General features: G+C 48.2%; 1 protein-coding gene across 1 annotated transcript in view; it reads left to right on the top strand.

Moving 5' to 3' along the window:
• The window catches only part of CACNA1E (calcium voltage-gated channel subunit alpha1 E), a 353537-nt gene that overhangs the window by 160552 nt on the left and 171599 nt on the right, over positions 1-21386 (top strand). The window contains exons 6-8 of the mRNA XM_090047888.1: positions 15923-16026; positions 18909-19061; positions 20951-21132. Coding sequence (XP_089904014.1) covers positions 15923-16026; positions 18909-19061; positions 20951-21132 — 439 coding nt within the window. The remainder of the gene's footprint in view (positions 1-15922; positions 16027-18908; positions 19062-20950; positions 21133-21386) is intronic.

Raw genomic sequence — 21386 nt, forward strand, 5'->3', positions numbered from 1 at the left:
AGCCTAGTTTAGCTATTAAGTGAGAAGCTGACAGACCTAAGTCTGAGGAGAAGTATAGGGTCCTGCTGTCATCAACCCGGCTACAGATCCTTGATACTGTGGTTGAATTTCTCTGCCTCTAGTTGCTGGGATAGGCAGCACATGTGAAAAGTCCTGCTATGAGGTGTCAAATAGATGTTCAGGAGGAGAGCTAAGAGATAATTTGTTTATTCACAGCACTTTTCACAGCTCACAAAAATTGTTAGTATGCTTTTTTTAATCTCTCAGAAAAGGTGAGATCAGCTGACACATTTGCAACATCACAAGCTTCATGGAACAGGAGCCCCAAAGTCTTAGCAGAAGGATACTTAATTGTAAAAGATGATTCAGAGCTATATGAACCAGCCTTGGAGCCAAATGAACTTGGAGCTAAGGAATGGTCAGACTTGGGCTTATATCCCATACAGCTTGTCAGAGCTCAGAGGTTTTTTGGGTTGAGCAATTACCAAGACATTTAGAGAGAAAAAAATGTTAGCAAGTGCACATTCCCATTTCCCTTCCTCCCTTTGAAAGCAAACTGCCCAGCCCTCCACCATAGGAGCATTGTCTCTGGGACGCTTCAGGGCCTGAGGATTCAGATTCCAGTGCAGGAGACAGGTCAGCATTCACAGTAACGGGGGTGTTTAGCAGTGCTGCATGTGAGGGAAAGTCAGAAAACTGGGAAGGTAGAGAGAGTTCTGGACAGGTGAAAGTGCAACATTACTCTCTGAATTGCTTATGCTTACAGTACTTGCTACATACCTATATTTACGGTACATGGTCTCCGATGAACCTCGCTGGCACTAGCTAGCCAGGTTGACAGCAGTAGCCAGGAGAGCTAGCACTAGCTAGCCAAGTTGACAGCAGTCTTAAAGCTGTACTGAGGACGCAGTTGGCCCCTGGCTGGCTGCAGACCTAGTGGACATAATGCCAGCTTTGTAAATTCTACACCCCTGCCCCCAGCTTGCCAGACAGATCTCTGGCACTTCTAAGAACCTGGCCCGCAGCACTCTCCTGCATTCTTGTATCGCAAGAAAATAGTAACTTTGAGAAAGTAAAATAGTGAGCAGTAAGAATAGACCACAGGACATGGGATGGAGGTCCTAGTGGCCTCGAGAACTGTGTTTTACTATGCAGCTTTGCTACAGTGGGTGTTTCTAATAAGCTCCCAGACCAGATGCCCTTTCCTGTTGACTGGGATTAGTACCCAGAAGTAGAACAGCAAGGGTACAAAGCTGATGGGGATGGGAGTGGGGTAGGTGTAGGGGTGGGGCAGATTTGGAACAGGCTGGCAGTTGTATAAATGAAACCCTATCAGCAGGCATTGTTGATCCTGCTGGGAGATGCCAGGTGGATCTTGCTAACTCATTCTGGCAGACTTGGCTGGTGGAAGGAACGGCAACTTTTTATTTATAGCGACCTTGGATCTGAGGCAGAGAGGACCTAGGGAGTAGGCTAACAAGTTCAGAGGCAGGAACTTGAGAGGCAGCCATGTCTGCAGAGAAGACTTGGACTGAATGTGAGGTCACCTAATTGTCAATTTCTTTAATAAAGGAAAGACAGTTTTTTCTAATAAAAATTCTACTATAATAAGAGCTGTGGTACTTCTGGTTGTGTGTATGTCTGTCTGTAATGCTCCGGGCCAACTGCGCAAGTGTGGCCTGGAGCCTTACTGACAGCTAGATAGACAGGCAGAGGCGGTGGGGACCAGGGTGTGCTCTGCCTCACGGGGAGTGGGGGCATGGTTTGTGGCCCTGCAGGGGGGCGTGGTGCAGGCCGTGTTGGGGAGTAGCACATGGCACGGGGTGCTGTGCAGCGAGTGGGTGCCAGGAGCGCGGGCAGAGCCCACTAGCTGCAGCAAGTGGCCACAGGACAGGGTGTGCCCCACTCACCTGCTCCCTGCATGGCACCCTGTGGCTGCGTGCCCCACCCTCCCATGGGATTCGCTCACTGGCTACAGCTGTGGGACATGTGGGAACAGGCTGCACAGGGGCGCCCACCGGTTGCAGCATGTGGTCACAGGTTGTGGTGCACCCCCCGCACCCACTCCATGCATGTTACCTGGTGCCTGCATGCCACACTGCCCCATGCGTCCGCAAGCCATGCTCCCCCACACGGGGAGCACCTGCTGGCTACGGCTACAGCCATGAGGTGCTCAGAGCGCAGGGGGAGCCGGCATGGGGGTGCATGGGCAGCATCTACTGGTTGAAGCACGTGGCCATGGGGCATGCTGGGGTGAGGTGGGGCACGCAGCCGCAGGGTGCAGCATGGGAAGCTGGTGCAGGGGACGCAGGAGCACCTGCCAGCTGTAGCACACAGCTGCAAGCTACATCTCCCATGCACACCCCGTGCCACACCCCATGGCCACTTCCCACGCTGTGCCCCTCTGACGCAAGCCCCCTCCAGCGCATGCCCCACGCCATGCCCTGGGGCTGCTCCCCTGCTGCAGCCAGCAGGTACTCCCCATGCCTTGGCCGCTCCCTGTGCTGTGTCTGCTCCCCACACCACTCCCTGCAGCCTTGCTCCACCCCCTGCATGTGCCCGCATCGCGTGCCCCCCAACACGCTATGCGCCCCACACCACACCCTGGGAACGTGCTGTGGGAACACCCTGGGAATGCACCCGAAAACACAAAAGGGGTCAGCCTGTGGGTGCTCCCCACACCATGGCCACTCCCTGTGCCATGCCCCATGGCTGCACCCCCAGGTCCTCCCTGTGCCCTGGCCGCTTCCCGTGCCATGCCCCGCCATCGCACACCACACCCCCTGGCATAGCCATGCACCATGTGCCCCATGTCACACCCTGGTGCTGCTTCCTGTGGCACATGGGTGCAGCCTGCAGCCACTCCCCACACCATGGCCGCTCCCCGTGGCTGTGCGGCATGTCTGCTTCCTATGCCACAGTGCGCCATCCCCCCCTCTCCTGCATGCTCTGTGCCACACCCCGGGGCCACTCCCTGCATCATGTAGCTGGTGAGCACTCCTTGCCCCATGGCCACTCCCCATGCTATGTCCCATGGCCCCCCCCATGCACCCACGACCCCTACTCCCCCACACGCAGAGCAGCAGGGAGGGGGATGGAGTGGGGCTGGAACCAGAGCAGCAGGGGGAGTGGGATGCAACTCAGAACAGTGGTGGGTGGGGAGCATGGCAGGACCTGGTACTGCAGTGAGGGTGGAGCGGGGCAGGACCCAAAGTGGTGGTGGGAGCGAGGGTGAGGCTGGACCCAGAGCAGATCTCCATCCCTGCTCTGTCCCCCTTTTCTCCCCCCTGCCCATCATTCATGATGGGCATTTTCTACTCCTCTAATAAAGTTAAACTCAAGGAAAGAGAGGATGAGGTGGGAAATTTACCTGTGGAGTCTGGTTCATGTGCTCAGGGTGGAACTGGCCACTAGATTTTAGGACAGGAAAGGATTTTTCCTTGGGTTAGATTGGCTTGGGCCATGGTGGGGGGGTTTTGGGTGGGGGGTGTTTCTGTGCCCCTTAGTTCAAGGCATGATCTTCTTCTTGGATCATATGGGTGTATTTTAACATATCTAATTTCCACATCACTGTGACAAGCAGTTTGCAGTGTTCCTGTCTCCCCTGCTTGTTGTGTGCTCTATGGCTATGGTTTGTGAGAGGGCTTACAGAGGATGTTCTTATGGACCTCTTGGTGAATTGATGGCTTCTGAGTACAGGCACTGGACCTGATGGACTCTGCTTGATGGGCCAAAACCTCAGATGGCATAAACTGAAGCATTGTAACCTCACTGATTCACACCAATAGAAGTTGTCACTGAGGATTTCGAATGTGATTTAGAGCACGCTAGGAACGGCATCTGCTACCAAGGTGATCTCTGAACAACGTAAGGCAGTGTATAAGCAGCCATTAAACTGTAGGATAATACTTCATAGGCATTTCACAGCAGAAGAGACCTGATTGGGTGAGTCTGATGCAAATGCCAGTCCTTTGCAGGTTTTCCTTTTCCCTCTCATTGGAATCCTGCAGAAGCAGCGTGTGCACACCTATTGATTTGTGGTCTGAATGGCTGTTTACATCAGCCATGCTTGTGCCCCTTACTAGTCATTATTTGCAAACAGCCCTCTGAGTGGGATTTTGTTTGCCTAAACGCTTGGGCACTGTGCTCTCGCTCTTTGTTAATTTCTGTTCCCCTGTTTGAAATGTTTCAGCCAATCCAGTTTGGGAGTGGGAGCAATACCATGTGGTCTAGGTGAATAGTCAGGAATAACATCTCACGGAAAGTAAAAAAAAAAATGAACAGTTTGCAAACAGCCCATGGGCTGAGATTTGTTTGTGTGAACGGAACAAATACTGCTAGTAGTGAATCCATTTGCAGGTATCAGGATTGGTTCACCAACGCAATAGAGGCTAAATTCATCAGATGACCTATTTGCAGTGAATAGTTTGACCAGCTCAATTAATTATGACAAAGTCTCCCTAGTACAGTAGGGCGGGTGTGGAGGCTTTGAGGGGCCTTTCCATTTGATTATAAATATTAATTTGTTCAACAGCGAGTTGGCACCCTTGATTTCCCAGATTTTGTGTTGATTTTTAGTCTGCCTCATCCTATCTGCCTCGGTGTTCTCAGATTCCCAGTTGGGGGCCATGATTGACCACAAGATAAACATGAGCCTTCATTGTGATGCTGCGGCTAGTAAAGTGAGCAAAACGCTGGCTTGCATCCATAGATGCTTCTCAAGCAAATCCCAGGACGTCATTCTCCCCTTGTATTCAGCCTTGGTGAGGCCGCAGCTGGAGTACTGCATCCAGTTTTGGGCTCCACGATTCAAAAAGTATGTGGCGAAGCTTGAGAGGGTGCAGAGGAGAGCCATGCACATGATCAGAGGTCAGGAAAACAGACCTTACGATGACAGGCTGAGAGTTATGGGACTCTTTAGCTTGGAAAAGCGCAGGCTCAGGGGTGATCTGGTGGCCACCTATGAGTTTATCGGGGGTGACCACCAGGATCTGGGGGAATGGCTGTTCACCAGAGCGCCCCAAGGGATGACAAGATCCAACGGTCACAAACTCCACCATGACCGATTCAGGCTGGATGTAAGAAAGAACTTCTTTACTGTCTGAGCCCCCAAGGTCTGGAACAGCCTGCCCCTAGAGGCGGTTCAAGCACCCACTTCGAACGCCTTCAAGACACATTTGGATGCTTATCTTGCTGGGATCCTATGATTCCTGCTGACTTCCTGCTCATGAGGCAGGGGGCTGGACTCGATGATCCTCCGGGGTCCCTTCCAGCCCACATATCTACGAAACCTATGAAAGGTCTCTTCCTCCAGCCAGGACATCCGATCATTAAATGGGTCTCAGGACCTGGAAAAATAACGATTTAATGAGAAAACTAGAGAAGGCTCAGTGTGCATAACTTGTAAACGAAAATCATGGGTGACACCTCTTATCAGAGAACAGTCCTCAAGAGGGACTGAAAATCTGCCTGGCTTAACATCAGGTGCTCGGCCTCTTGTGGGCTCAGATCAAATGGAGTCTATGCTTGCCTGGCAAGGGAAACACTGTGACCACTGAGGTGGTCTTCCTAGTCGGATCCAGGGAAGACTGCTTTCCTGAACAGGGACAGTACCTACCAAGGTAATGTATAGTAAACCTCCCACATAGCTGCTGGAGTGGGAAAATCTTGGCTTTACACCCACTTTATGGAAAGTGGATACTCCTTCCTAGCTTGCTCCTGAGGCCTTATGGCTGAGGACAAGCGAAACTCGGGGGTATCTGAATCCCAAGCTGCTTGGGCCTGTAAGTAGGATGCCCACCAAAGGTTCTGGAAACATCTGAAGCCCCAGATGGGGGTGGAGAGTGTTTGCAGGTAGTAGGGCCACTTATGGTTTTGCACTGACTCACAGATTTAGAATTTGTTTTGGCTAATTTGGCTTGGAATGAGGACAATTTAAATAAATAAATAAATAAAAAGCTTGGTCTGATGCCCTTGGGAGGTGAATTTTTGTCATTGTCATCTCTGCTGCATGACTCCAAGGTTGAAAGGAGAAGAAGGTTGGCCTCATCTGCAGCTTTTCAGTCAGGAAAAGGAAGAAGGGAAGTTGAATATGAGTTGGGAGGGTGACTCACTTGTGTAGTGTGACAACCATTAATGGGCATAGAAGGCCTGACTCTGCTGCTGTATCCCTTATTTAGTCATCTGCACCACTGCAAAATGAAAGCAAATCAGGGGTAAAATATTACCTGGGCGAGAATGTTCCACTCAGTCTGCATATACAAATGTCACACTCAGTCTGCAAATACAAAGTGCTTGGCGAGGGAAAATGAGGCCCATGGATTATGTTGTGCATGGAGTTGTTTGCCTACAGCCTGTTTCTGACTTCACTGGCATCAGTGAGGTTGGGAGGGAATACACTAATGTCCTGCAGTTACACCAATTCAAAATTGGTATGAGTGCAATGAATTTTGGGCCTCTGGTCAAGTTCCTTCTTTCAGTAGATTTTGTGTTTGTGGATCCTTAGAGAACAGTGCCAGACATTGCTTTCCCCAAGCTGGTGGTTAGAATGGAGTATTATCATACAGAAAGGGTGAACTTAATGGTGGGCTGAGAGATTTGTTGCAAATATTGATTCAATGAGCCTTTTTATAAGTTTTGCTCTTAAGTGGAACTGCCCTGATTCTTTTCTTTTTTCACTCACCCTGAAATAAATCAAGAGCATCACCACTGAAATCACTGAGCCAGCTCTTCCGATGGAGTGCACCAGTTGCAGCTCCATTGACTTCTGCAGACCAGTCTCAGTTTACAGTATCTGGGAGCCTGGCTCAGTGGGTCTCTTTCAGCCTTTAGTGTAAGCAAAGTCTGAAGGAGACCCGGAGAATGTACAAGGGCTGTTTACAGAGGGGAGCTTGCTAATGAAATTGAAAAACTATAAATAAACAAAATAAATAATTATCCCAGTTACAAACTGAAAACATCAGTTTTTCTCAGGCATGCTTTTTCTGCCAGTGATTGCTTTCTGTTCAATTACACTTTGCTTATTAGCATATATTCTCTTCGTACCTCTGCTCTCATTTGCATTACTGCAATAGATTCTCTCTGTTCTTCCCTTCACTTGGAATCTTTATTTTTTCTTTCCTTCTGAAGGAGTTAAAACTAACCCTTTGCCTGTATGACCTATAAAAACGCCTTCGCTCTCCTTTTTTTCAATACCTATGATGAAAAGCATGAGATCACTGGGATTTTTATAGATCAATCTGGCAGCCTTTTCAGATAACATGGACTGTGAGATATAATTTTAGTTTGGGTCTCTGCCTAAAAATAAGAAATAATTATTAGTGCATCGGCGTTGGAAGAGGTGTGTTTGTTATAACTGTTGGAAAGGAAATAGATTGTTCTAGGGATGCAGGAATTGTCAGGCTGGATCAGAGCAGTGGTCCACCAAGTTCAGAATCCTCTGTGTAACTGGGGTTTTGGGGGAAGACGTGAGAAATCCCATAATGAGAAGTTACATGACAACATGGCTAGGGGACACTAGAAGGGAGGGGCTGTTCCTTCCATCCCTGGAATACAAGGGTTGAGTTGTTCCTTACACAGTTTAGTCTAGCTTGTTTTTGCTGTTGCCTTAAAGCAGTTTCCATGTGTTTTGATACTCAGATTTGTTCCTTATTTCCTTGTGGTTGATTTGTTACACTCGGTTGAACCTTTTGAAATTTCCTTGAAAAACATTCAGCTCTGAGAAAATAAAATAAAAACAACCCCAAAGAGGATCTTTTATGTATGATTTCAGATTCAGGTCTGTTCTTCAGTAATGTGATTTTCAGGTGAAATAGAACAACATGTTGTACAGAGGATTTTTTTTTTCAATAAATCAGAAATGGGCCAGACCATATAATAAGGTTCTAATTGCATGTAGTCTTAAAAGGGTTAATGAATGCGTGATACAATTTGGGTCAAAAATATATTGTCCTTAAATGCAAAGTGGCATTACTGTTTGATTATGCTCATATTAATTAGAGATGGTCTTAAGGGATATATCAGATCTGGAATGAAATTGTTAAGCGCTCAAGGATGGTGGGAATCAGGTGCTTGGGTTAGTCCCGTGGCTGATAACCCTGGCGACAAGTCTGCACATACATGCTAAATAGGAAGCCTATGCCCTTGCAGCTGGCTAGCTATTTACTTGAGGTTTCCAATAATGTCTACGGTGCTACCTGTCATGAATACCAAAGGGTGTGCCCATGCACTTGCACACTCCACTGGGTGCCGGGCAGCTAGTTTTGTGTACGTAAGGCAGGCTTATCTTTCTGATGGACCCTAACAGAAAGTTCCTGGTAGTATGATCAGTCTTTTCAATGGCTAGTGGGTTGCAGAACTGTTAGCTGCTCTGCCCGTCAGAGATGGGCTCGGGCTCGGGCTTGGGCTCGGGCTCGGGGGGGTGGGGAGTGGGCTGCTTCACTCATTTTGAAGGCTGAAACTGTCCATGTGCTCCACATCCCTGAGTGGGGACAGTGAGCATCTCACATTGCCACAGAGGACTCCCATTCTTAGCAGCTAATTTAGAGCGGTATGAAGTATTTGCGCTGGAATCACATGAAACTTGCCTGAAGGCTTATTAAAAGGTTTGCAAGCCCTTCACATAAATCTGGGTTATTTTATGACTTTGCATTAGAAACATTTCCTTCTGCTTGTGTTCTGCTTTATATGGATTCATACCCCACACCCATCACTGGAGTATCTAGCCATCCCTCTAGTAGTGCATTTAGCAACCTACCTAACTTCTCTCATGTGTGTGTTTCCTCTTCCTTTCCCTTGGGAAGGGGCAGAGAGGTGGTGGGGGGAGGGGGGTAAGAGAGAAAAGTGAGCAGCATGGTGTCTTATTTTGGACTTTTAAAAATTATAAATGTATGTGCACATGTTGCCTAGTATCTGTTAGAGCAGGCAAGGGTGAGGAAATGTGCTTTGTTTCTAGAGTGGAAAGCAATAAGGTTTACCCTGGTCCTTAGCTCCTAGGTGAGCATGCTGCCTGGTTGGGAGCCACCCCCTGAGAAAGCTCCACCCCCTGCACAGACCAGCTTCCCCCTCATTGTGGAGAGCGCCATTCTGCCTCAGGAGCGAAGCTGCTGACCATGGCCTTCACCTCAGAGCTTCATTCATATTTTAGAAATCCTAGAGTCAGGCTGCAGAGCACTGTGAAGATAAGGATTGAGATCTCAAATTGAATATGATATTCCATAGGAAGCCAGGACAGGGTGCGGAGGGTGGGTTTAATGAACTGGTAGTAGACAAGGTTGAGGAGCTGCGCCATGGTGTTCTGCAGTGCTGGAGTTTCCTTAGTGCTGAAGTCTTTGTGCTTAGATATAGGCAATGCTGTAGCCCAGCCAAGCCGTGGGGAAAGTATGAATAACTGAGGCTGAGTCCCTGTCAGCCCACAGGCAGTTTTGAATAGCTTTGGCCTGACACTGAGTCAAAACTTGGTGGTTACAGATTGGGCTTTGCTTCAGCTTTTGAGGCTTGTTTGGACACCCAAGCACACGCACATACATGGAAACAAAAAAGAGACTCCTGGGGATCTCTGCCTGCCCCAGGCATGAAGAACAGCCTTGTACCAAACACTGTGGGGCTGGACTGGAATCTAGTTATCCCTTTTGGAGAGAAATGGGTTCAGGTTGCTGCAGAACCTCGGCTTTAGTTCTCAGCAGTGAAATAGGAGAAATCTAAGCTTCTCATCCCTGCTCCCTCCTAGACATTACTATGTAATGGCAATTTATAATACTTATTGATTTTTGTTTTAACAGCCAATTTAACAAAGCAACTGTCTTAGGCTTCAATCCTAGGCACTTTTAACTTAATTAAGACCCCCATCAGCAAGGTACTCATATATATGCCTAATTGAAGTCAATGGGACTACTCACATGCTTAAAATAAAGTGCTGGTGTTGAACTGGGAGCTGGAAGTAGAGTAGCATACAGGAAAAACAGTTCCCTTTACCTCCAGCACAATGAGAAGGCCAGCAAATCTGAGCTGCTTTGGATGAAGGGAGAAGAGTGTGTGTATGAGGAGTAGACCCCAAAGATAAGGATCTTTTATAGAAAGAGAGTGCTTTTCTGAAAATTGTTACATTGGGGATCTCTTAGCCACGCAGTTCATTGGACCTCAAAAGAATGGCTGACATTAGGTGCGTCTAAAACAGATGCCATGACTGCCCAAGTATTGTAGCTGGCCACATTGCTGCATCCAATCTCCTACCTCATCTTGATTCCTCTGTCCTATGGGGAAAAGCCACTCTGGGGGCTGGGTGGTGTTGGAGCAGATTAACATTGGCTTAAGGGGTAACATTGGCTGAAGGCTTGTTGAGAGTCCTGATAACAAGCTAAGGGGAAAACTGTAGGGGCCTGGCTTGGGGCTGCATGGTGAGGGGACATCAGTAGGATTAGTCTGGAAATGGCTGGAGGAAGTGTTCAGGGTAAGAGGTTTTCTCAGTGAGGTGTCTGAAGCGGAGTGGAGAAGTTTCTTGGAAAGTCCTTCTTTTACACACACATACTTTTGTGCTCTCATCCTGTTCTATCTCTCTTCTGCTCCCACCTTGATCTTCCTTTCCTCCTTTCCATTGACTTTTCTGTTCTCTCCTCCCTTCCTCTTTTGGCCCCTCTGCATTCACAGCCTGTGGCAAGTTCTGCTTGCAGATCCCTGCCTGCATTGGCCCTCTGTTGGCATTCGGTGTCTCCTCCCTTGCCCTAGAGTCCTGATGCCAAGGCCTCCTTTTTTATTATCCCATCTACTCTCCTTGCATTTCTCTTGCCCTGACTCTTTTTTTCTTTTTCTTCCCTTGAACCCCACAACTCATGTCTGCTCCCTACAGCCCCTATATATTTCCCTTTTCCTGGCTTCCTGTTTTCTTGCTTCTGCTGCACTCCTTCCCTGAGGCATTTTTGGACAGGAGGAAGATTAGCTGAAGGAACCACAGAAGTGCCTACCCACAGGCAAGGGAGACAGCTGTGCTTTCTTGTCAGAGGCCAAGTGCAGCCAGTCAGACTGCTGAGCAGACGAGTGGGATTCTGGTTGTTCTAGTGCATATGCTTCAGGAACCAGTGCATTTTACTGGACATGCCCGATAATGGGTTCCTGTGGGTAAGAGGGTGCATGCCATCCATGCATGACAAGAGCAATCATGGAAGCAGTTGAAGCTGGGATTGTTGCTTTTGGGGTTGGGAGAGGAGAAAAGGCATTATAGGGGCCAAGCTGGGACACCTTCCTGGACACCTCCAGAATGGTTCAGAGGAAATGCTCTGCCATGTTGGGGGGCACTAAAACCCCAGGGTCCATGTGGTCATGAGAGAAAATTACAAAAAGGAACCAGCCAGAGACTCCAACCAGTAGGAACAAGTGCAGAAGCAGCTCATGGGGCTTTCTACAGGGGGAACTGGACTTTGACAACCTTGTACTGAGGGACTGTTGGCTCCAACCCTTCACTTGAGCTCTACTCCACACCTATTAACCCTCTTCTCCCCTGCCTTGTATCCTTCTCCCCTTCCCTTTGATAGTCCTCTCACTTCAATTTCTTTTCCTTTTTATTTTGCCCCCTTCCATGTAACCCTCCTCCCCAAAGCTAATATGGAACAAGCACGGTGTTCTCCCCTGTCCCCATTGTTCACACCCTGAATACCACCCTGTACTCGTTTTGTTCCTAGGGGCAGGGTCAGTCGGCCACACTTGTGTTTGTCCAGCACCCAAACCAACAGGGCTTGCTTTGTGGTAGGGTCTTAGGCATTACCTTAACAGACATTTTTATTATTAAATGCAGTGGCATGATACTGTCAGGCAAGAACCGTGGCCCAAAGCAGCTTCCAGGTTCGCTAGACAACAGGTGTTTATTTCTCAGTGCTTCCCAATTTACCATTTTCAAATCCATCATCATAAGCAGAAGGGGGAAAAGAACTCAGTTGTAACAACCTGATTTGATGTTAAATAGTTCCTCCTGTCTGTCTAGGAAACAAAACTCCTCTTTCTGAAGGGGGCAGGTTTGTATCCACTGTACATCAGGGAGCAAGAGTAGAAGGAGCGCTAATTGCTCAGCACACAGGAGACATAGCAGAGAGCTGTTCTGGCCTGTAATTAGATGAATTAGTGGAACAATGACCCAATTTCCCTAGGTTTTTGGATTGCTGCAAACAGCCCTGAGGTTGCTCCCTCCCTCTGTCCCACTCTTCTCCCTGTCTTCTCTTTCTCCCCCTTCAACTTCCTCTGTGCCCCCCCCCATACTCAGATACTGTTTCCCTTCCCCTCCCTGCTTTTTCCAGAATACGCTGGATGCAGAGTTAGTAATGCCCCTTGTGAACTCTCTCTGAAGCTCAGAGAACACCGAGGCCAGACCATGAGCTGGTGAAGATCTGCCTGGTTGAACCAACTTCCAGGGAGCTCTGGCAGTTCACATCAGCTGAGGGCATGACCCTGAGGCTTGGTTTTTTCAGGTCCTCATGTGATGCACAGTAGGGCACACAAGATAGCACGTGCTTCTCCAGCACAGCAGTGGGTGTGGGGTAACATCCTAGGCAGGCAGCCAAAAGAGTGAGTGGAAGACTGTACATATGGGGACATGGACAGATTTAGGAACCTAGGCCCCAGAGTCACTCCTGCCCCATTGTGGCTGGGAGCTTCTATGAGCAGGAGCATAGGGTGCTGGGCTGGGCCAGGGACAGCAGTGGCTGTGGACAGGTCCCTCTTTCCAGCACCTGCCCCTGATCAGTCATATGGGGTGTTGCCTGCTGGGCAGAAACAAGTGCTGGATGGGGCCCAGCCTCTACCTGCTTCCCAGGACAACAGAGGAAACATTGTGGAGGAGGAAAGAGTAGAAACCTGCCTGCTGCTGTGGAGTCCAGCATCCTGCACAGCCACTTCTGGCAGCCCCAAGCTTGAGTGAGCCATGAGTGCTTGTGGAGCTTCCCCTGTCTTCAGTCAGCCTGAGATAGCAGTGTAAGTGAATGAGTGCCCCCTTCCTCACCTGGTTCCCTTGGGTGTCCCAAGCGGCACCACACTCCAGCCCTCCTTGGACTCTGTAGGTGACTCAGGAGTCTGGGTCCCCAGGGAACTGAAGCTGTCAGCCTGTGACCTAGTGTGGAAGGGGGGGTGGGGAGGAGGTGTGACAGCACCACTGAACCTCCCAGATCCACCCCTTCATGGGCATATGATGAAACACAAGGCCTGATGCTCTGTGTTGGGTGAGCAAACATCATCATAAGACTGTTGTGAATCTGGTCTGTTGCTCTCAAGACTGAGCAGTAAAAAAGCACAGGTTGGGTAGGGGTGGAAATGGCAGCATGATGGACGCTTCCCTCTCTGGCCTGGGTCCTTTTCCTAGGCAGCAATAACCTGGTGACCACACTGTGATCCTTTCACTAATTCAAGTCTAGGTTCCTTCTTATTCTCTGTCCTCCTTATCACTTATTACTTTGGATCTATGCACCCGTCCCGCTGTGCTGGTGAGGAAAGATATTGGAAGGCAGAAGTCCTGCTTATGAGCTCGGGTTGAAAAGTTGGGGATTACTAGTCTCCTCTGTAAGCCTGCGGTAGGACAATTCAGTGTGCGCCTTGCCGTATCATCAATGCCAAGCATTCAGGAACTGAAAGTCAGGCCCCCAGCCAAAAATCATGAGATTAGCGTAACAATAGTGACATTTTATAAATGACTCGTTGGGAATTCCCATTTGCCTTCTAGTTTCTGAGCTCTTCTCTATGGGCCCAAAGGCTCAACATTTACATCCTTACTGAATGAAGCCTGGAGTTTGGATGTAATCATAGATTTCATATTTCATAGGTATTAGGGCTGGAAGTGACCTTGGAAGGTCATCGAGTCCAGCCCCTGCCCCAGGGGCAGGAAGTCAGCAGGGATCATAGGATCCCAGCAAGATAAACATCCAAATTTCTCTTGAAGGTGTTCAAAGTAGGTGCTTGAACCACCTCCGGCGGCAGTCTATTCCAAACCTTGGGGGCTCGGACTGTAAAGAAGTTCTTCCTTATGTCCAGCCTGAAACGGTCATGGAGGAGTTTGTCACATGAGTCCAAGAGCGGGGCTTTAAGAAGAACACTACCTGTTCTGACAGTTATGGTATGTTTGTGAGTTGGCAATTCTGGCTTGTTTGAAGAGAGTAAGATCACTTCAGCTCCTTTAGGTTGTATGCTCACAGTAAGGTTCCCGTCACTTGGACATGGTGGGACATGGGGTTCTGTGTTAGTGTGCACTAGGTTGCAGCCTGGAAGCTCCCATAACACGCTCCTTGATTAAAGCAAATCCTTCCATTTGCAGGGCCAGATCATGGGGTACGGGCACAGCTGTGGGGAGAGAGCTGCTCTTGGTGGAGCAGGCAGCCTGTATACACCTCCAGCTGTCCCTGCCCTCTGCCAGTAGGTAGCTCACACCCTGAAAACAGCAAGGCCTGAGCAGTTCTGGTATTGTGTATGATGCTTATGTGGGCTGCGCAAGGGAAGGCCCTCACTCCCTGACTCCTAATCTGGCCTTTCTGTACAAGATTAATCACTATCTGATGCTCAGTTTCCTGCTGTGACATGTAGCATCTACATTCCAGCAAGGCAGCCCTATCTGCACCCTTCCTGGAGACGGCCTGAGCACATGCACTCTATTTAACACTCCTCAGGACACAGGAATATGTGGCCTCCTTACAGAAGTATACCCCATTGGTTGTTTCTCTTCCCATCATGGTTGCTGCTTACTGTTCAGTCCCCAGGGCTGGACTCCACCATTGTCCAGCTGTGCTGTGACACTGACAGGTTCAAGGCACATGTTAACTTTAGCTTGAAGAGTATTAATCCTGAGTTGTGTCAGTAACTACCTGGGGAAAGACGCTGATCTTCTGAGTGCTGTCTCTGCTCCAGATTGATAGTGCCCTGGAGGGAGATTAAATTGATCCCATAAGAAAAGTAACAGTTCTGAAGAGCACCATATCAACAGTTTTAAAAACTCAGGATATAATTACAGGGAGCTGCTAATGGTTCATGCTACTTTGCATGGATGTTGGAATCCGCCTCTCCCCTTGCCTGGCACCAGAGTGGCTTACACCAGAGACAACAGGGTATAAAACACTTCCTTCCTTAATTGGGAGCCCTTTGCAGTCAAAGCCACGCAGATGTAAATGGCAATGTAAACTGTAAAGCTTAGTTGATTCAGGCTTACTTGCTACTGCTGGGTGTATTCCACCACATGCTGAGGGCATGTCTACATGGCACAGTGCAGTGCCATATAGAGATACTGGATCTAGCTAATTCAGAGTGCCTTAGCATACTGCTTTGCTTGGGCTAAAGTACACTGCTTCTCACTCAGAATTAGCTCAGCTCCTCTGCATGGCACTGTGGTGTGCTGTATACCCTATGCTGATGAGGGGGTTGACAGGATGCCTGATTCTGGCTTATGCAACCATTAAAGGCTGGTCTACCAGTGCCAAAGTGAGGGATGGATGTTACCACCGGGCAAAACCTAGTGCAGCCTTGAAGCTGCTCTAAAGTGTGTGTTGGGTCTGAACTGATGCTCAGCAGCTCTGTGATCAGAAAGTTGTACAATTGGTGTAGTACCTACACCTCTTGACTTGCCCTTATGTCAAAGGGCCAATCCTGAGGATCCAGGCCAAAGGCTGAGCCTTCAACTCAGTGCCTCAGTGCAGTGCTGGGTGGATCTCACTGAGCTCAGGCTGGGAATGCAGATCCTGGCCCCAGTGTGTTGATTTTAATTATTATCTTTATTGCTCAGCAAACACTGCTATGTTTAGACTGAACACACAGAGCTGACTCACTGGAGGGCAAGGTGCACCAATTCAGGCTGTGAGGTGCCTCGACGGTGATGGCCAAGCCATTCTGCTTCCCTCTTCAAGTAATGTTTGCACTGCCAAGGCTCTATAAATAGTGACTCTGCTTTCTTATGATTTGGCTGCAGCATCCTTGCCACAGCTGGAACCCACTTCAACACACACGTGGATCTGAGGACACTGCGGGCAGTGCGTGTGCTCAGACCTCTGAAGCTCGTCTCAGGCATTCCCAGTAAGTCTCATCTCCTGGTGCCTTACCAGGCTATTTATGTTCATTCTTTGTGCCTTTCAGGCTTGGAAAAACCCTTATATGATCACTCGGGATGGAGAGAGTGAAGTCATAGTCACACTGCAGTCACTGGTGAAAATCCACTGACTTCAAGGGCTAAGTACAGATAGTCTAAAAGCCGGAAGCTGAATTGCTTTAGTATTTGCAGGTAGTCTAAGATGCAGAGATTAAACTGAGAAACAACTGGACACACATTTACTTTTGATTGAGGCAATGGAGCCACATGCCTGCAGTGGCTCAGGCCAGAAGCTGGGAGGTGCTAGAGCACGGCTCTCTGGCATGTAGCCAGTATGGGCTGTGCGTTCGCTTCCTCTTCTGCTGTTCTTGAGGTCTCTGGGATTTGTAGTTCACAGTCACAGCCAGCAGTAAGTTTTAGCAGCAGTGAAGCTCTGTACTTGGGGGAAGGGGTGTTTAAACCCCTCCCTGGCCCCAGACCCCAGCTGGGGTTATCCTGGGAAGGCAGTCCTGCCTCCTCCTTTCCCCCCAGCCAAGCCCTTCTCTGCTGGAAGAGACAGCACAGCCCAGCCCAGGGCTGGAAAGCATGCTGGGATGCTGGGGGACTCTGATTTAACTTGAACCAGGAAGGGCTCTGGGTCAGAAATTTCATAAAACAGTTTGACTCAAATCAGTTAAGTCTGATACTACATTCAACCAAGTTTATGTTAAACCAGTTTCTGCCATTTTGAAACTGGTTTATGTGCACCGAGCTTCTGTTCTGTTACAGGTTTAAACCAGTTTCTGATGACTTAAACCTGTTTATGTGTAACTTCTGTCCCTAGCCAAGGAGACCAGAATTTAGTGTTTTCCAGGAAGAAGGAGCTCAGCTCTCCCTTTTCCCTGTTCTCACAGGCCCCTTTGGTAACCCAGGAGGAAGCATGACAAACTCTTGGATGAAAAGATTTTGCAGGCTGTTGGTAGTTTTTCCTCCTTCACAGCCAGTGGAAGGCCCAATTACTCTCTAGTGGATCAAGGCTGGGAACCTAAAGAATTGACTGAACCCAGAGATTCCTGTTCAGCTGCCATGCAGAAGACAATGGGTGGTTGGATCCTTCCAGGCCTGAGGTTTCTTCTGGGGAGATTTCATTTTCACTTTCATCTACATGATGGGGATATATAAAGAAGTCAGTCTACTTGCTACTCTTAATCCCTTCTTCTTCCGGACACCCAGTATACAGCGTTTTGCATGCACCAGTAAATTGGTAGACTGGGTCATGCCGGGACTGTGGGTGAAGGAGTGCACAAGGCTTTCCATTCTGGAGAGAGACCAGAGGGGAGGAATTTGTTCACCAGCAGGGTATCCCAAGAGGACATCATGTCCTTTGGCTTAGTGGTCACCAGGACTTGGTCATAGCATATGGAGCCTTCTGTCTCCAGGGTGTGACTCCCAAATCATTTACTGTCTGACCACTGCTTCATGGTCTCTGGGAGAGGAGCCTGTGGCTGCTGTCGGGTTTGTAGTGCACAGTGTCCATGTTACAGAAGTCGTCCTCTGGATTGAGACTGAACTCCCTATCTTACTGGCCTAGGTGATGCTCTCAGAATAGCCGGGTGAGGGCCTCTTTGCAAAGAAAGAATAGATAAAAGAACTGGCCCTTCATGTTCCCTATGTGTCCTATCTCTGCCTGACATTTCATGCCAGTAGTAAATCCACTCTTTAAAAAATAATTAGGCAGCAAGCAAGCAGTCACAGTGTGGCTTAATCCCAGCTCTGGAAATGCCCTAATTGAAAGATTAGGTCAGGAGTAAAGTGCTGAGGCTGAGTTGTATAAAGAAAGCATACACTGTATTACTGTGCCCACCTGTCAGTGCCCCACCTATCAGTGGCTCTCTTGGACCATGAAGTTCAGATGGGGAAAATTCTTAAAAACTCTCCTCCTCTGCCAAGTTACTTAGAAACACTGCTTGTGCTCCCAGTAGCTTTTCCCACATCATTATCCAAAGTAAGTGTCTGCACAGCATGTTTGGAGAGCAAAAGCCATGAAAGTTATCAGGCAAGAAATGTATTACATAGATTGTGCACCTAACTCCTGAGTGTGCACACAGTCCTGCCTTTCGATGCACAAACTAAGTAATTTTGCATGGAAGCAGGGAGCAATATATGCACTGCCTTGATTTTTTGTGCATAAAATGTTCATGGGTGTGTAAGCATATGTTATTGCTTGTGAAGTGGATATAGAGCAATTTTGCATCTGCTCCTCTGAGCCTTCAAAATGTGGCCCCACCTGCTTACCTTGCAATTTCCACACAGTCCTAAAGCACAGAGGAGAGGGTGCTGTTATTTTATCATGGTAGCTTTTCAAGCCCCTAGGTCAGATCAGGGCCCCATGGTACAATGTTCTGCATGACACAGTAAGAGACTGCCTGTCCTGAGGAGTTTTCAGTATGAATAGACTACACAGTCAAAGGGTGAGGGGAAGCCAAAGACAAAACCCAGTGAGATGACTTGCCCATGGTGATGAACAAGTTGGCAGTGAAGCCAGACACAGAACCGAGATCTCGTACATCTGGTGCACTTTCCATGGACCATGCTGCTTCCCTAAGGGTATAGCTTTCCTCTCTGCCCCAATGGTGGATCTCTGCAGTTAGAGAATGATGGCTGAGAGAAAGCTTTGTTCAAATTTCAGACTTTTTGGCAAGGACTCCTTCACTGTGTGCTTTGGCCTGTGTCTTCATGTGTTTGGGTGGCTGTTGATCCTTTGTCATCTCTAAGGTTCATCCTGTTCTTGCTAAGAGACCCTCTTGAGGAAAGAAGAAGGATTATAGTCATTTGTTAGGCCTGGTGATGGGGACTGTCCCTGAGCTGTGTTCTCTCTCCTCTCATTTAGGTTTACAGATCGTGTTGAAGTCCATCATGAAGGCCATGGTGCCTCTTCTCCAGATAGGCCTGCTGCTCTTTTTTGCTATTCTGATGTTTGCCATCATTGGCCTGGAGTTCTACAGTGGGAAGCTGCACCGGGCTTGCTACGCAAATAATTCAGGTAGGGAAGTAGTCTTCTTTCTCCTTTTTTATGCTGTTCTTTATATCATGCAAGTAAGGTACAGCAGGATGAGTTGAGGATAAAAGGGCCTGTTTGTCTTTATATGGAGCTAGGTGAATATGATGAGCCCACTTTGGAAACCCCAGCCTTTCTGGTTCAGGTTGTCATACATGACATAAGCAGTGCAGTGGGTTGATGTTTGTGTGTTAACACTGACACTGTAGATGCCAACACAGCTGTCGTTTCATAAAGCCAACAACTGAGAAAATCCTGAACCACTGCTCCTGAAGGACACAGTATAGATAAATGCCACTTCACAGCAGTACTGGCTGAAACCTAAGGCCACCTGTCTTACAGCTTACTACTTGTCATCTCTGTTATATCCTAGACAGAGGTGCAACACATCTGGAGCTTAGGGTTCATCAATTGGCTTTCCTTCTCTATTGAATGTTATACTCTGTCATTCTCTTCATGGACCTTGTTGTCAATTGGGGAGGGTGCCAGGAACACTGGGAAAATGGGGATGCATTTTCATGGAATCATTTCCTATTTTCTGACCAGCTTTCTTATGGAGATGAAGAGATGGATTGATTTATTAGAAATTTCAACCAGGGATAACCTCCCTCTTAGACAGTGAATGGATTTAGCAGGCAGGGGAGTAGATACAAACTCTAATAAGTCACTTCTAGTTCTGTTTCTCTGGGCTGGCATTATTTAGCAGAATGAAACTCAGATAAGAGCAATGCCATTCAAATTACTCTTTTGTACTTAGTCCTATGCTTTCTACCTACTGAGCTCTGAGCATCCCTTGTATAGACCCCAGATGATTGTTCCTAGGTCATAAAACCTCTGGATCTTTTGTTCTTCCTGGGGAGCTACATTTTGTAGACTTCTAGCTTTTAAGGGGCCCAAAGACTTTTACAGACATTCATGCTCTCCAAGCCCCAGTAGCTGACAGTCTGAGCATTCTTTATCAGTAAATCAGTCAATCAATCAAAGAACGAAAAAGGTAGATGCCAGAAACCGGGGTAGTTATCTTCTGGCATCTAATAGAAGTTGATCTCATTTTAAAAGAGGAGGGTTCCTGTTTCTCAGGCTCAGTAGAGCCAACCATAAATCAGGAGTTAGCCTGCAAAAATCAGTTTAAGGTTATGAGACTTAAAATACTAATGAAAATGAGGTCTGCCTTTGCATTTCCTTTTGAGTCTTTTGGATGCACTCTTGAGAACCAGAAGGACCAGCAGCCTGCTCTGTTAACAAACAAAAGATGAGATCCTCATTGTCCTCAGAGGAACACCCCATATATCACAAGTCTTGCATCTAAGTAGCCAGAGCTGGCAACATTTCAATACAGAGAAGAAATGCCGCCACCTTTTTAGAAAATTATTGTCTGTTAATGAAGGCGCCCGCCATGTGCTGGATAGTTTCCAGACAGGCAGGAAAGGAGCTGTCTTTGCCCTGAGAAGCTTCCAGTCCAAGGAGAGTCAGGCAGAAAGGGAAGTTGAATGAGAGGTGGATGTGCTTCAACATAACTGGCCATCCCTGCTCAGGAGGAGCCAAACCCAGGAAATTGGGCTTTGTTGCAGGTCAAGAATGAGGCGTATTGAGTGTGTCATTTGCACTCTGGGGAATCATTCACTGGGAAGGCTTCAGGCTGAGAATGAAATGCATTGACAGAGCACTGGGGTCAGTGAGAGAAAGCAATAAACCCTGGTTGGGCTGGAACATCAGGGCGCTGCAGGTCATGCAAATTCCAGAGAACCTAAGTAACCCTTGGACAGGAGAGCATTACTACAGCAGGAGGCAAATCCCCTCTAACCTTCCTTTGGATATTGGAGCTTGTGCCTGTCTACCTCACCTCAGTGCCTCCTTTATCTCTATGATTGCAGGTGAACTAGAAGAGCTGGACCCTCCTCATCCCTGTGGAGTGCAAGGGTGCCCCCCGGGTTATGAATGTAAGGAGTGGATTGGTCCCAATGATGGGATCACTCAGTTTGACAACATCCTCTTTGCTGTGTTGACCGTCTTCCAGTGCATTACCATGGAAGGGTGGACCACAGTGCTGTACAATGTGAGTAAGGTCTGCAGTGGTGCATTGGGGAATCTCTGGCATTCCATGGGGCAAGGAAGCAGAGATGGGGCACATTTCCCAACAAAGCTTGCAGGTGTGGGGAAGTCACTGCTCCAGGATCTTCCATTGGAGCTAATGAAGCTGCTGCTTAACAGCTGGATAGAAAATGCTGAGGGAGGACAGGTATCTACTTTATGTCTACAGCCTGGGCTCAGCCCTGTTATCTCATGAACATCTGAGAACCCTGGAAAGGA

This window comes from Crocodylus siamensis, chromosome 5, assembly GCF_052110815.1.
Source record: "Crocodylus siamensis isolate JL-2025a chromosome 5, ASM5211081v1, whole genome shotgun sequence".
NCBI lineage: Eukaryota > Metazoa > Chordata > Crocodylia > Crocodylidae > Crocodylus > Crocodylus siamensis.